We start from the raw sequence: 16,543 nt of genomic DNA on the forward strand, positions 1-16,543 counted from the left end.
GAAACTAGCCAGAGGTGTCCCGAATGGTCTGACCTGCACCCCCCCGCCTCATTTGTCTACGTTAATGTGGTGTGTGGGGTCTACTGGAATAATAAGTAGGCCAGCTTTATATTTAGCAGCTTGTGCAATGACTTTGGAGAAGGTGAAAAAAAAAAAACAGGGTGACTCTTTTCATCGGACAATTTCTGTTCTTGTCTATCTAGCTCTGTTTGTTTTGATACGAGAGAATTATTATGGGCTGTTAGAAATTGGTGCCATGCTGTTCATGGTTAACGCCACCAAGCACAATAAAAATCAAGGGAGTGCAGCAATGTATAATCAAGCAACAGTGTGCCGTGGTTGCAGGGTCCTTTTCTATGGAGGCCCAAAACTGCCACAAAAAAAAAAAAAGACTAAATAAATAAATGTTTTAAAGTGAAAATAAAAACGTATATAAAAAAATTCCACAACTTGCGACAAGATGCAAGATGTCTCCAATGCAAGCCGGCGAGACGGAGTCCAACCCAAGACACGCTTAGGACCGCCCCCCTCATTTGAACAACAGTTCGACCTGACAGAGCATCTGCAGCATGAAATAAATAAATGTAAGATCAGAGCGTTTTTATTTATTTATTGATATTTATTATTTTTATATTTATTTTTATAATCTCGTATTTTATTTTTGTATTTATTTTTACTCTATTTATGAATATATATATAGTTTTATTATTTATTTTTTATTATTTATTTTTGGGATTACATTTTTGAATTATATTTGTTGTATCCATTTTTATTTTGTCTTTTAGTCATTTATTTATTTATTTAGACATTTATTTATTTTGAATTTTGTCAGTTTTGGTCCTCCATACTTGTCAGACCTCCACCAAGGCCAAACCATACTAAACGCAGAATTCAATTTTAATCTTGAGGTGACATAATTCCGCACAGCTCCCGCAGAGTGAAGCAAAAGAGTTTTACAACACATTTCCGATAGCTGAGGTGTCCAAGAGAGTCGAGAATAGTTTTGTTTTAAAACTTCAAATTGGTTAATAATGTGTAAAAAAAATAGCAGACGACTTGGGGACAGACCAATAATATTGATTTATCAAATAAATATGATATTGACATTTACAAGTACATGGAGCCGTAACTACGATGTGGCCCGTGACAAAAATAACTTTGCCGCCCCCGAACCCAACCCGTCAAGCGCGAGAACGCCCCCCTTAGGATGGCGACTCGACTTAAAACAACGCGCCTCGATTGTGCTACAGATGCAGAAAATCAATACCAATTACACGTTACACTTTTTATTTGCTTACCTAACCTTGCCATTTCCACTTTTGGAGCCCACACATCCGAAGAGCAGCGCTTTCACCCCCAGGGATGAGTCTATTGTGCCGGTGACAGTAAAATTAAAAGGTCTTCTAAAGTGCGCGGAAGGAAAATTAAACCCCGCAGCCCCTCCCGAGTGACCCATCACCAAGAATGCGAACATAAAACTCTGGCTGAAGCCTTGAGGTGGAAAGGCTATTACGCTGAGCCGCAGTTCAGCGCTGGGGAGTTCTCAGCCGCGGCGCCCGCGCTACCATTCAAATGAATAAGCTGTGTACTTTTGCTCTGTAGGAACACACTTTTTATAGCGCTGCAGCAGCAGCAGCAGCAGCAGCAGCCACCCCGGGCCCCGCGCAAATGACTCGATTTGACCTGCCTGCCAGATATTTGCTTCACTGCTTTACACGTGCCACTGATGTACCAAACTCCAAACCTGATATGTTTGACTTTGTTTTGATCTTTGAGAGAGGGGGAGGATTCCAGATTTTTTTAATTTTTTTTTTTTTTTTTCTGGAGAGCTCAGTATTGTCAATTCGGTAATTTTACCGATTTGACATGTCATCATCATTGCTCTCTTTTTTTTTGTAAATTTTTTTATTATTTTTTTTTTTAATGTGTGAGTGTATGTGTGTGTGTATTCATTAGTTCACCTAAAACCTATTAAAAAATCCCATACCGTTCACCTAAACCGAACACTTCCAGCCAGAGTCGTGAGGCCGTCAGGAGACCCGAGGAAGGATCAAAGAAAAGAAAAGAAAGTGAAATCCAGCACCGACCAGACACCAGATTTTTTTTTTTTTTAAAACACACACACATTCATGAATAATATGAAGTGAATTCACCAAAAATCTTTTTAAGCACAAAAAAGGTTTGCCAGTTGAAAAATATAACTTTCCGCATGGGTTCTGCCCATTTTTGTTTATCCTTAGCAGTTGCTTAAGATTTGCACAGATTTACGTTGGAGACGTCACAGCTGTGTTCGTTTTGGAACGTTCTGGAGGCATTTTTTTAATTATTATCTTTTTTTTCTGGAGAGCTCAGTATTGTCAATTCGGCAATTTTACAGGTTTGACATGTCATCATCATTGCTCTCTTTTTTTTTTTGTAAAATTTTTTATTATTATTTTTTTTATGTATGTGTATGTGTATTCATTAGTTCACCTAAAACCTATTAAAAAATCCCATACCGTTCACCTAAACCGAACACTTCCAGCCAGTCTCGTGAGGCCGTCAGGAGACCCGAGGAAGGATCAAAGAAAAGAAAAGAAAGTGAAATCCAGCACAAACCAGACACCAGATTTATTTTTTATTTTTTTAAACACACACATTCATGAATAATATGAAGTGAATTCACAAAAAATCTTTTTAAGCACGAAAAAGGTTTACCAGTTGAAAAATATAACTTTTCGCATGGGTTCTGCCCATCTTTGTTTATCCTTAGCAGTTGCTTAAGATTTGCACAGATTTATGTTGGAGACGTCACAGCTGTGTTCGTTTTGGAACGTTCGTTTTGGTTGAACTGCACTGAAAGTAGTCATGCACATGCTTAAAATCAATGTTTACTGTTTAGAGAGAAAGCAATCATATTGAATTTGCCATGGCAATAATACAGTTCAACATGGCATTTCCACAGCAGATGGATTGAAATGTTTCAGAATGAGATTGAATGATATAATGAATTATTTCATCAAGAATTAAAAAAAAAAAAAGCCCTTTTATTCAACCCATTTAAAAATCGACCAAAAAAAGACTCACCCCATTTAAAAATCGACAAAAAAAAGACTCAACCCATTCAAAAATGGACAAAAAAAGGCCTCCGCCCGCCCCCGTCCGAGTACATTAACAAAATCCCATTCAAAACGTTGAATGGAAAGAGCCATTCACTTCTTACACACAAAAAAAAAGGTCCCCATTCAACATAATAAATAAAAAGCACATCCCCTCAAGCTTCTCAAGCAAAACCTCTTTTCAGGCAACAGACTCTTCATATTCAAATATGTATCAATTTTGTATTAAATGTGGTAGTTTTAGTTAAGATCGTTCTAATAGGGCTGGGTACCGATTCTAATTTCCTCAATCTCTTCGATTTCGAGTCACAAGAGTTCTTTTTGATTCTATTTCAATTTTTTTACGATTCGATTCACTTCACTTCAATCCGACATTAATTATTTAACATCAATTCTTCTTAAATATGAATAAAAACCTCCACGCACCGTTGAAAGTAACACGCGTTTAAGACGATTCAGAATATTTTAAATTTATATTTGCAAGTACTGTATTGAATTAGAATTTATCCTTGCTGATTAAAAATATTCTGAATTGTCTTAAAGTGCAATAAGAGGTCTTTAATAAATGTAAGAAAAAAAAAAATATATATATATATATATATTTTTTTTTTTCCTGGAGAGCTCAGTATCGTTCATTCGGTAATTTTACTGATTTGACATGTCATCATCATTGCTCTCTTTTTTTTTTTTTTGCATGTGTATGTGTGTGTGTGCGAGTGTGTGTGTATTCATTAGTTCACCTAAAACCTATTAAAAAATCCCATACCGTTCACCTAAACCGAACACTTCCAGCCAGAGTCGTGAGGCCGTCAGGAGACCCGAGGAAGGACCAAAGAAAAGAAAGGAAAGTGAAATCCAGCACCGACCAGACAAAGAAAATACTTTTAAATTCATGTGAACGGTACATGTCAAGAAAACACTAAGATACAATTTTTTTAAGACTCAATTTTTTGGGGAAAAAGACGCATCAAAATAATTGATTCATGGTTTTATGAATCAATATGAGGCTCGAAAAGAAAAATCGATTCAATATCTATTATTCAATTTTTTTACAGGCGAAGATATATTTTCACCAACTATATTTCTTTCCTATAAGAGCCAAGCTTCTTAAATTCCTGTTGATGCCTACAGAATAAATTCACATGGAAAATTCATAAAATTCCATTTTCCATTCCGAATCTCGTCTCAATTTACTCTTCTCTGTTAAATTGAATACCAATTTACTATTTTAATGACAACAGGTGAATTACACGATTAATTGTACTTTATGACAACTAGTGTAAGATCATTTAAATGTTCTGCCTGTCACGTTACAGCGTGTATGTACTCATTATAATCAGAAAAGGAGTCATTTTCTTTTCTTTTTTTTCTTCCTCTTTTTTTTCTGGAGAGCTCAGTATTGTTCATTCGGTAATTTTACCGATTTGACATCCTTTTTTGCTCTCCTTTTTTTATTATTATTATTTTTTATTATATATATATATATATATACATATACATATATATATATATATATATATATATTTTTTTTTATATATATTTTTTAAATATATATATATATATATATATATATATATTTTTTTTAGCAGTCATTTTCTATTCGAAGCATGCCCGACACCCCGTGTCACGACCGGGGTGTCCTGACAGATTATCCCGTGCGGATGTTTGTCAACGATAATGAGATCCAAACACCTCACGAAGCTGGGAAGAGTGGGCGGAGACAGGAGAGGGGAGGGGGGTGGTGCTACTCGGAGGTCGGCGGCCGAGCGATAGCTGCGATTAAATTGCCGAAGCAGAAGCGCTTGAGCATAAAATTAGATTTTACAAATGTGTTGTTACCTGACAGGACTCTGACTGAGGAGCTACAGCGACATTATCGGCCGTCGCAATGAGCGCCACTAATCGTATCAAATAAATAAAGAGCGCCTCTCCGCCCTCAGTGGAACGTCGGCGTGGAACATAATTAAAACGGCTGGGACCCGTGTTCAATTTATATGATAATAAATGACCCTGTGTAAAAGCTGCCGACGTTCACCATGCAGTTTTGCTACCTGATGTGTCGCTTTAGACCATAAAAGAACTCATTCTTGAATCATTTTTCTATCATTTCCAATCGTGATAGCTTCAAAGCATTGGGTTATATTTAAACTCGCAATCTTCTATTCGCCTCTTGCTTTCCTGTTGCGTTACACGACTGATGTGCGAGGATAACGTGCTCTCCCCCACTGTTCATGGCCACTCTTTATAAAATGCAAGAAAACAGCCAAATCGGGTTGTGCTGCTTTCAAAATGGGAGAAATATCCACCGTTTACGAATGAATTTGTACTTGATTTCCTTATAGTAAAAAAATAATAATAAAAAATGCCGTACCTGAGGAAATTACGCCATGAATAATGATGATAAATAGTAACTTAGGTCACCAGAAATTGAAAAACATTGAATAGTGCGCTCCTTTGAAAACAGAGAGAACTATCGATTGTTTTTAAATTCATTCATACTACATTTCCTTAAAGAATCTGCTTGAAGAGATGCCGTACCTCAAAATGATCAATCATAAAATATTTGGTCACAAGAAAATGACAAAAAAAAGGTTTGTGCTGCCTCAAAAAGAGAAATGTACACGATTTATAAATGAATTCAGACTGTACTATCTCAAAGCCACCACTAATAGCATAAAAAAATAGATGCCATACCACAATATAATACCAGGTGAATAATAATGCAGAATTTAAATAATTTAGGTCACAGAAAAAAAGCGTGAGAAAAGTTTTTCTGCTTTAAACACACTAATTAATTCATACTGCATTTCCTCAAAACATCTGCATGAATGGATGCCATACCTCAACAAAATAGCTAGTTGAATAAAAATGATAAATCCTAAATATTTCGGTCACAAGAAAATGACAAGAATAGGTTTGTGCTGAGTCAAAAAGAGAAATGTACACTATTTATAAATGAATTCAGATGGTATTATGTCAAAGCCACCACTAATAGAATAAAAAATAGATGCCATACCACAATATAATACCAGGTGAATAATTATGCAGAATTTAAATAACTTAGATCAAAGAAAAAAAGGGGAAAAGTTGTTCTGCCTCTAATCGAATAGACACCACACTCAGGTGGATATATATATATATATATATATATATATATATATATATATATATATATTGTTTATAAATTCATTCAGACACTATTCACTCAAGACCGACCGAGTAGATGCCATATCTCAATTGAAAAGATGAAGATAGAGACCATACCTCATTTAATTGCCACGTGATTGCAGGAACAATAAAAAATATGATTGTACTATCTTTAAAAGAGAAAAAAAAAATCTTTAGAAATAGGCACATCTCAGCTAATCGCCGGGTGAATAAATAAACACCACACCTCAATTAGAAGAAGAAAAAAAAAACAGGGGGTTTTATTACCTGATTCCACTACATTAAGTTCACCACCCAAAAATTTGCGGGCAACAATAAACGCGGAAATACGCTAGTTAGATTCATGTAGTTTGTTAATGATGCCGGTCGATCATTTGCGCCGACGATTATTTGCGTCAATCGGCCGTGGCAGCACAAAGTTAAACACGCCATTAGCAGAAGAATGACGACGATAGCGGCATCAACCAGCCTGGAAGACAAATGGAAGCAAACCACAAGCATTCACTACACATTCTTTACTTCGAATAACGACATCTTTTTTTTCTTGTTGTCACGCCTGGGCGAATGCATTTCATGTTTAATTCATGGCATCAAGTCAATGTAGCCGCGAATGCCTTCAAGTCTTACAACTAATAATGAGCGTCGTAATCCGTGGCAAAACACATGCAAAGCTGCAGTTTAAGCTTTTTAAGTGATGAATATCGCGTTGTATTACTTGTGGTAACTGAAAGGCAACTTTTGAGCCGCAAGCATTTTGAAGGGTTTTACATAAAAATGGAAGGTCATTTGGAGAAAACGGGCAATTTCTTTCTTCTTTTTTTACGTTTTTCCTCAAAACCAAACCCACTGATAGTTAACAAAATGCAGAAATGAACTATTTTGTAAGAGACTATGGATTTTCTATATTTATGTATTATTTAGAATATAAATTGTTACAATATGTGGTCAGACTCAGCTTTAATTCACCAGAAGGTGTCAAACAGAAGGGGAAACATCCATGTTGTTGCTAATGCTAAAACTAATGCTAACTAGTTAACTAAGTACAGTATTCCACAATCTATAATCCCAAAACATAATTACATAAATTAAAACTTATTTTACATCACAATAAAAAATGAATGCCTTACCGATTATTTCATTTCCCCAAAAATGCCCGTCTTCGACTACGACTCGTAACTTCCACTAACGACCAACAGCTGACATTCAAAGATGGTAGCGCACGTATATTTGAGGAAGGTGTTTGTTTTAACACGAACCGGCCAACACCAGAGGAAACATTCACACTGTTGCTAATACAAACGCTAATGCTAACATAGTGGCTTTTTAGCTCCTTATCTGACAGACAGGTGTGAGTACGGTGCTAAGAATGAAAGCTAGTAGCTCGAACATTTGAGTAGATTAACAAACTAGCTTTGTTACCAGATAGGTGATTTTTAATTTCACTTGAGAAATTAAAAAAAAAAAAAAAACTGAGGAAACATCCACACTGTTGCTAATACTAATACCAATGCTAACGCTAACATGGTGGCGTTTTAGCTTCATATCTGACAGACAGGTGTGAGCATGGTGCTAAGAATGAAAGCTAGTAGCTCGAGCATTTGAGTTGATTAACAAGCTAGCTTTGTTACCAAAGCAGTCATTTTTTTTATTTCACCAGAGAACTAAAAAAATAAAAATAAAAACACCAGAGGAAACATTCACACTGTTGCTAATACTAATGCTAATGCTAACATAGTGGCTTTTTAGCTCCTTATCCGACAGACAGGTGTGAGCATGGTGCTAAGAATGAAAGCTAGTAGCTCGAGCATTTGAGTTGATTAACAAGCTAGCGTTGTTACCAAAGCAGTCATTTTTTTATTTCACCAGAGAAATAAAAAAATTAATTAAAAACACCAGAGGAAACATCTACACTGTTGCTAATACTAATATCAATGCTAACGCTAACATGCAGGCGTTTTAGCTTCATATCCGACAGACAGGTGTGAGCATGGTGCTAAGAATGAAAGCTAGTAGCTCGAGCATTTGAGTTGATTAACAAGCTAGCTTTGTTCCCAAAGCAGTAATTTTTTTATTTCACCAGAGAACTAAAAAAATTAATTAAAAACACCAGAGGAAACATCTACACTGTTGCTAATACTAATACCAATGCTAACGCTAACATAGTGGCGTTTTAGCTTCATATCTGACAGACAGGTGTGAGCACGGTGCTAAGAATGACAGCTAGTAACTCAAACATTTGAGCAGATTAACAAGCTAGCTTTGTTACCAGAGCAGTGATTTTTAATTTCCTTTTTTACGATAGCCATCGTTAATTAAAGCTAACAAATTGACTCATGCGGGGCTGTCGAGATTATTGTTATTGTGTTGTTACAAATAACTACGGACAACTGCAGTCTTCCTAGAATCGGCTGTAAACGTTGACCCGATTAGCGCTTTGTCTTTGTTTGTGCTGTTTTTCTTTTTGTTTTTTTGTGGAAGCGAACGCTGTCTGACTTGGGGGAGACAGGAAGCTATTCAGGGGCAGAGTGTGGGGATTCCAAACACAAAAACAAGCATAATGAGATAGTTGCACTGGCAGTTTGCTCTAACAAGCTCAATGGAGCCTACATACTGTACGCCACTGTATAGGCAAGAAACAAAAATATGACAAAAAACATTTCTGGAGATGACAGTTAAACCCCAAATTATTCATATTACCAAACTCACATGCTAGAATTTATATAAGTTAACAAGATCCTTTGAAATGAGACCAAATATTGTGTTACGAATTTTCATTCTTCAATAACCCAACATTCTTGTGTCATTTCCAGCCATAAAATACACATTCCAAAACTACAAATCTGGCAGGATGGTGAATAACATTACACTCAACTATAAAAGTCACTGGAGACTTTATTAGGTACAGTTGCGCAATCTAATGGGATCAAAATGGTGCCACATGTGTTATTACATATTAATTAAAGAGGAACATTGAGGTTTCTTGAGATTAGCGAGATCAAATACAATATAAGGAGATACACAAACAGAGAGGAGAACTGTTGTATATCTTAAAAAAAGATTAATTCACAAAACACAAAACAGCTGTGTTAATGCATAGTAATTACACAGTAATATGGCTTTTTCTTACTAAGAATACTAAAATCTATTACTCTCATATGTAGAGAAGACTGAGATTAAAATGTACGTGCATTCTATCTGCACATAATAATAAACATGTGACATGTTATTACATAGTAATTACGCTGTAGTTTTCCTGTTTTCTGTACGTGGCCTTCGGTGAAAAGAGTCTGGACAGCCCTGAAGGTAAACACGGACAAAGAAAGTCGTCAGTGAATGTCCTTTTGTGCATACTTGAAACTAATAATAAGATTGTAAACGGATGCATGATTTACAGGCCTCTTTTGTTATTTTTCAACTCGCTATTAAATAGAAAAATATTTATGTTGTTTTCAGAGCATGCAGCTGAGTTTTTTCTTTAAAGCAAATAACATACGTCCAATAATATGATTTATACACGAATATTTTATCGTTACCATTGTTTCAATGCATCATGTATATTTCTTACCGTTCATCTATTGCCGATTCTTCACCATATCGTGGAATTTTGCAATAATTATTAGAAGGTCATTAACACATTACATCCTTGAAGAGAATTTCAACACTTTAGATTGGTAAATAATTTGTAAAAATAACAACTACATGCGTGAAATCACCAATAGCACACTTTTTTTTTCTATTTTTTTTTATATAAGAATGTTACCAAATTTTAACATATGAGGTTTCAGCCTGATGCAAGAATTATAAAGTATACACACACATTCATGCGCGTGCCATTAACAGCAGTACACAAAAGTACCCAAAAAGTGTCTTGTGCTTTGAAAAAAAAAAAAAAAAAAAAAATCCCCATCCAATATGTTCCCTGTTCTAGCGACTTGAGTAAAATTACAGGATCCAAAAGTTGTAGCGGTAAACATTATGAAACAAAATCAGCAGGCAGCATGAAAGCGAAAGCGCAAAACAACCCGAGGCGTCGTTGCGTTTGGCAAGCCGTCATTCCGTCCGTCACTCGCGTCTCTCCTCTGTGAAGTCAGTCGACGCATGTTAAAAATAAGCGTTTTCATCCGTACCCGGCGCCATTGAGAGCGAGCCGACTTAAGCTGGGGCTCGCAGGCACGACAGCGGAGCGTGCACGCCTTCGCTCAACACGTGGACTGGTTTGTCTTCTTGTTTATTTCCGACGCTACCTGCGGGCTAAAATGTCACTTTTGGACGTGGGACCGCATGCCATTATTGGTCCCTTCGAGGCCTGTGCACGTCACTTTCTGTCTATGATATTGTATAGTTTGGGTCACTGTAGACCGTGTGCTGCTTATCAGTGCTGAAAAAAAGTACATATTATTATATTCATATCATGGGTGCGTTTAAGTCCTTTTCACGCCCCGTCAAAAAAAAAAAAATCGTACATTTTCCAATTTTCCATTGTATTAAGAAGTCTTAAAAATAAATAAATAAATAACTACAGACAGTGTGCACACAATCAGCAAAATATATAATCTTGCTGACAGGGTGGACATTTTTTGCTAATGTTAAGCATTTTTTATAGTCATTGATGACACCACGACAGAGTGGACTAGGTAAACTTTTCTATCTGTTCTAAATGTACAATAAAATATTTGTTTTCATACTCTTAACATAAGTGGAATTTTTTTTTTTTTTTTACTAATATGAAATATGGCTGCGTCATTTAGTCATATGTGATACAGTAATTTCAGAATAATTCATAAAATTGAGTTAAAATTAAAAAGATGTATTGTACGGTATAAAACAAGAGTGATATTGATTTGTGTTGAGGTAATTTTTCTGCCACTAGATGGCATTATTGCATTTGTAAGACGTGACAGCTCAGTGCATTTTTCTTTTCATATTAAGAGCCATCTATTAAAATGAAGTAACTTGAAGTAAATTGTAAAATACAACTTGACCCCAGTCTCCACAAATATATGCATTATTATTCAATTTATTACTGCAAAATTTTTACGTGGAGTTGTCTGCTGCATTGCGACTGGAATTCCCCCAGCAGTACAGGCTTTCTAAGTAAGGGGCGGTCATTAATCGTGCCTTAAAAAAAAGAAAGAGTGCCAGCTTTATGCTAAAATTAGCAGTATCAGTTTATAATTATTAATAAATATATTCATTATATGTTTTTACATGAAATTATTTTTCCATTAGTCTATTTTAAGGAACAATATCACTGATCATAAGGCCCAAATTAGCAGTGTCCGTTTAAAATGAACAATTTAAAGTGTATTTTGTCTTACTACTTACCACTCCTATACTAATTACCGTAACTCCTGTCAGACACGGAGTTTAGTGGTTCCATTAGTAGGAATGTCTACTAGTCACCAGTCCCTCGCAGAACGATACTCGCGCGCTGAACTAATGGCAGCTCCGCTAAAAAGCGAATTATCCAAAAGGGTTTTCCTTTTGCGAGGAGCTGATCAAATTTGTTAAAGTGCTTCTGAGAAATGCGCATTCTGCCCTCTTTAACAGTCAAATTAGTGTATACTCCGCCAATTACTTAATGTACTCTAACGAGATTTAGACCTTGTGCAAAATGGAAAGGATTCATTACTTTTCATGCGCGGCGTTCCAATGGGCCGTGCGCGCGTAGCGCTGCGCTAGCTTAGCCACGACGCCACCAGACCCCTAGCATAAAGAAAAGTAGCACTCCACAATAGTGTGCTGTATAAAAACATGGAGCATCACTACAATTAAATAGAATGTAAAGAATGAAACTTCATACTTCAAATATAATAAATATAAATATAAATAAATCAGTTTTCCAAGAATTCTCCATGATGATTGATGTATGCGCTTGTGTTTTGAATATCTACCGCAGAAGGAGACAAGTGAAAGTGTGCATGCAGACGGGTTACTTTTCCCACTTTTTGTGTTGAAATGAAAGGACACGTTAGCGGCGAGGCGGGCGACTAAAATGTTTTGCCCACTTGATAGATGGAACACAACACGGTCCTTTAATCCATTACGGCTTCACACTTCAAAGACTCCGAGTGTATTTATCTCCGCATTTTCCCTTCCATTGAGTCGCACGAGGTCCGGCGCTTTTTCAACATGATCCCATGCTAATGTGTTTGTTTTCTTCTTCTTTTTTTTTTAATAATGCTTTTACCCAGGCGGGATTTTCGAGCAAACCGATGGACCCGTCTCCCTGGTCAGCGCCGAGGAGCTGGCCTTCAAGTTTGCCGTCAACAACATCAACAGAAACAGGACTTTGCTGCCCAACACAACGCTCACCTACGACATTCAGAGGATTAATATCTACGACAGCTTCGAGGCGTCCAGGAAAGGTGAGTCGGCAATGAAAAATGAGAAAAACATCTTGAAACAACACAATTTGAATACAATTTTTGACCAAAAACGTGCTACAAATGTGGAAAATTGGCAAAAACTGGCAAAAACTATTCGAGTTTGACAAGAAAACCTAAAATTTGACCAGAAAAAAACAAACAAAAAAAAAACTTGAAAGACAAGGAAACTTGGGGAAAAATATAAAATATTGAAAGCTAAAACGTATTTTGACCAAGAAGGAAAATTTTTGCCAAAACTATTAAAATATCAACATTTTACATCCAAACCACAAATTTCACATGAAATATAATAAAATGTGACTAAAAAGGCACCCCAAAAAATTGACAACGCTACGCAAAATTGACCAAAAAAATTATAATAAAAATGTGAGAAAAGATAAATAGCTATAAAATTTTTAACAAAACTATCCTAATCGCCAAAGACTGAAAAACACACACACAAAAAACAACCTAAATTTCAGAAGGAAACTAAAAACTTGCATAAAAATAAGACAAGTATCAAAACATGCCACAAAAATCAGGATTTCACACCCAACAATGACAAAAACTATAAAAATGTCGTGCACACACAAAAAAATTATCCATGCAAGACAAAAACAAAACAAAATTGAACAAAACTAAATTTGCGAAAAAATTTGGGGGGGAAATTTGACAAAAATCTATGAATTTGTTTTCAAAAACTACCTAGATGTGACTAAAAAATGATTTTTAAATTTGAGAAACTAAAAATTTGCCCCCCAAACATTCTAAGGCAATTATCAAAAAAATGCCAAAATAAATCAGGATTTCTCTGCACAGAAGTGACAAAAAAATGAAAATATAACAGTCCGATTGCATTTAAATTTTTTATTAATTTTTTTTAAATCAAGAAACCCATGCAAGACAAAAAACACGTTCTAAACAACAAAACTAATCCAAATTTGACAAAAATAATGTGGGGGGAAATTTGTCATAAGGCTATGAATTTTTGTCAAAAACTACCTTAATGTGACAAAAAAAATTTTTTTTACACTACCTAAATGTGACTAAAAATGTTTTTTTTTTTTTTCAATTTAAGAAATAAAAAATCTGCCCCCCCACCCCCCAAAAAAAATAAAATTCTCAGGCAATTATGAAAATATATCAAAACAAATCAGGATTTCTCTGCACAGAATTCACGGTTGCATTTCCTGTTCTGTGGTCATCCCGCGTGACGTCACCAAAGAACTGACTCTTTCCGGCAGCTTGTGACCAGCTGTCCCTGGGCGTGGTGGCCATCTTCGGCCCGTCGCACAGCTCCTCGTCCAACGCCGTGCAGTCCATCTGCAACGCGCTGGAGGTGCCGCACGTGCAGGTGCGCTGGAAGCATCACCCCATGGACAACAGGGACACCTTCTACGCCAACTTGTACCCGGACTACTCCTCGCTCAGCTACGCCATCCTGGACCTGGTGCAGTTCCTCAAATGGAAAACGGCCACCGTGGTCTACGACGACAGCACAGGTGATGCAACTTGACCGCAAACTAATGAATGAGATCCAGTTTGATCTTGAATCAAAAGTCAAGCCATTGCGCAGGTGTCCACTTTCACCAATGGCGGTGGTCGGTGTCTGTTTTAGGACTGATAAGACTCCAGGAACTGATCATGGCGCCGTCCAGGTACAACATCCGGCTGAAGATCCGGCAGCTGCCCGTGGACACGCAGGACACCAGGCCGCTCCTCAAGGAGATGAAGAGGAGCCGCGAGTTCCGCATCATCTTCGATTGCAGTCACCAAATGGCCGCGCAGATCCTCAAGCAGGTCGGCCTCAACCTTTGACCATGTCTATGTCTTGGCAGTGGTAGGAAGTCAAGTTCAAATACTTTGTCACTCTATTTAGGTACACTTTCTTTTTTTTCCTTTAATTTATTATTATGACTTTTTACTTTCACTCCCTATTGTAATGATTTTTTTTTTTATCTATCCAAAACAGCCAACAGAGCATAAAAAGGAATTACTCAAAGTCCTTATTCCAAATAAAATAGGTGCTACTGACAAGTAGGTTAAAGTGCTCCATAAATAAAACTGAGCTGAGTTCATATAAAGTGCAAAAGTACAAAACGCAGCTATTAAACAAGTAGGTAAACGAACAAATATAAAAGACTGACAAAAAAAACAGCAAGCAACTGATGAGTAGGGGAAAATAGTAAAATTCACAAAGTACAGGGATAAGACAAAAAAAAAAAACTAAGTAGGAAGAATAGCAACACAGTTCAAACAAAAAGCAATTAAAAGGGGAAAGAGTAAAGCAACAAGGATTACCGAGAAAAATGCCACAATTTACTGGGAGAAACAAAAAGCTCAACATCATCACACGAGGGGCACAATCCAGAAAGAGAGCGAGAGAGAATGCAGCACAACAAACAGCAAAAACTATTTTTAAAACAAAAAAATATCCACAAAAAAAATAAAAATAAAACTTCAATCAATGGCAAGAAGCAAGTCAAAATTAGATTACCGGTAAAAAAAAATTATAATAAAGAAGAAAAATGGATCTCAAAACATGCTTTATAAAAACCGATCGATCCAATATTTTCCAAATTTAACCTAAAAATAAATACTTGACAAGGAAACTAATAAATAAACAACAAAAAAACACCAAACTTTTTATATGAAAATCCCACAATGTGACTGAAAACCTTTAATTTGACACCTACCAAAATAAGACAAAAAAAAGTTATATTTAAAAAAGTGCATCAACAACGAACAAAAAATGTAACTAAAATGTTTTTTTTTGAAGTGACAAAAAATGGATACCAAACGTTACATTTAGACAAAACTATCCAAATTTGCCCCAAAACTAAATATGACAAAAAATAATCAAATAACAAATCCAAATTTGATTTTTAAAAAATGATAGAAATGCAAGATAAAGGACAAGAATAAGTTGCACATTTGCCCCCCCCCCAAATAAAAACATATAAATAAACAAATAAAGAAAAAAAGAAAGAAAGACTAATTTAAAAACTTCAATCCACAAGACAAATTTAAATTTTTTATCTAAATATTTTTTGGGATAAGATATGAAAATTTGACTAATAACAATTTGACAGCAAAATTATCAAAAAATAACAAATAGAGTACATGAGTACTTTTGCCACCTGCAGTATTTGGTAGCGGAGGTTTTGACAGCTTTTGGTGTCACTTGACATATTTCATCCCGCAACATGACCTCTGCCCCTTGGCTTGAGCAAAACAAGCTACGTCCGCCACCCTCGCCTGTCCCTCCTCTTCATTTCCTTCACTGATCTTGACAGACAGCAACGGAATTGGCTCTCCAACGTTCATAAGGTGAAATAAGACAGCTTTTCCTGAGAATGATAGTGGCTTATGATGAAGCTCGAGAGCATCCGTCTCTTTGCGGTCCTGTTTTTTTTGTTGTTGCAGGAAAGCCAGCGCACTTGGAGCTTTATTATCATGTAATATACATGTGTTATTCCATTTCTATAATACGGTATTTCCTTACTAGTTCAAAATAACCACCACCACTAGAAATAATCTACAGATTCACAACTCATAACACTTTTATGTCAAATCATCTTTCCCCATTGAAATAAATGAAAATGTCATTAATCTGTTCCAGCCACCCGAGTAGAGCTCAGATTTGCACCAAAAATCTGCTACTAACTACTAAAACTGCTACTAGTCTCATGCTACCTAGCACTAAGCTAGTTTGTCTCTCAGGCCCGGCATCCAAGTTTTCCTTTCTTCGTTCTACTTGCTAGCACAGCATTAGCCGGCCATCAGCGAGGCGTTAGCTGTAGCTAATGGGTGTACAGATCGAAGCATAAGCTGGCTAAGAAATATTTCCACCTATTTGTACACAGCCCTGATATACTGTATTTATATTAGGGGAGTCAAAATGAGTGC

General features: G+C 36.2%; 1 protein-coding gene across 2 annotated transcripts in view; it reads left to right on the forward strand.

The window, feature by feature from the left end:
• Positions 1-16,543, forward strand: part of grik3 (glutamate ionotropic receptor kainate type subunit 3) — a 105,248-nt gene that overhangs the window by 41,158 nt on the left and 47,547 nt on the right. For both annotated transcript variants that reach the window (XM_077574855.1, XM_077574856.1), the window contains exons 2-4: positions 12,461-12,634; positions 13,879-14,136; positions 14,253-14,434. In XM_077574855.1, the coding sequence (XP_077430981.1) occupies positions 12,461-12,634; positions 13,879-14,136; positions 14,253-14,434 (614 nt within the window). The remainder of the gene's footprint in view (positions 1-12,460; positions 12,635-13,878; positions 14,137-14,252; positions 14,435-16,543) is intronic.

The sequence above is a fragment of the Vanacampus margaritifer genome, chromosome 9 (assembly GCF_051991255.1).
Source record: "Vanacampus margaritifer isolate UIUO_Vmar chromosome 9, RoL_Vmar_1.0, whole genome shotgun sequence".
Classification (NCBI taxonomy): Eukaryota; Metazoa; Chordata; class Actinopteri; order Syngnathiformes; family Syngnathidae; genus Vanacampus; species Vanacampus margaritifer.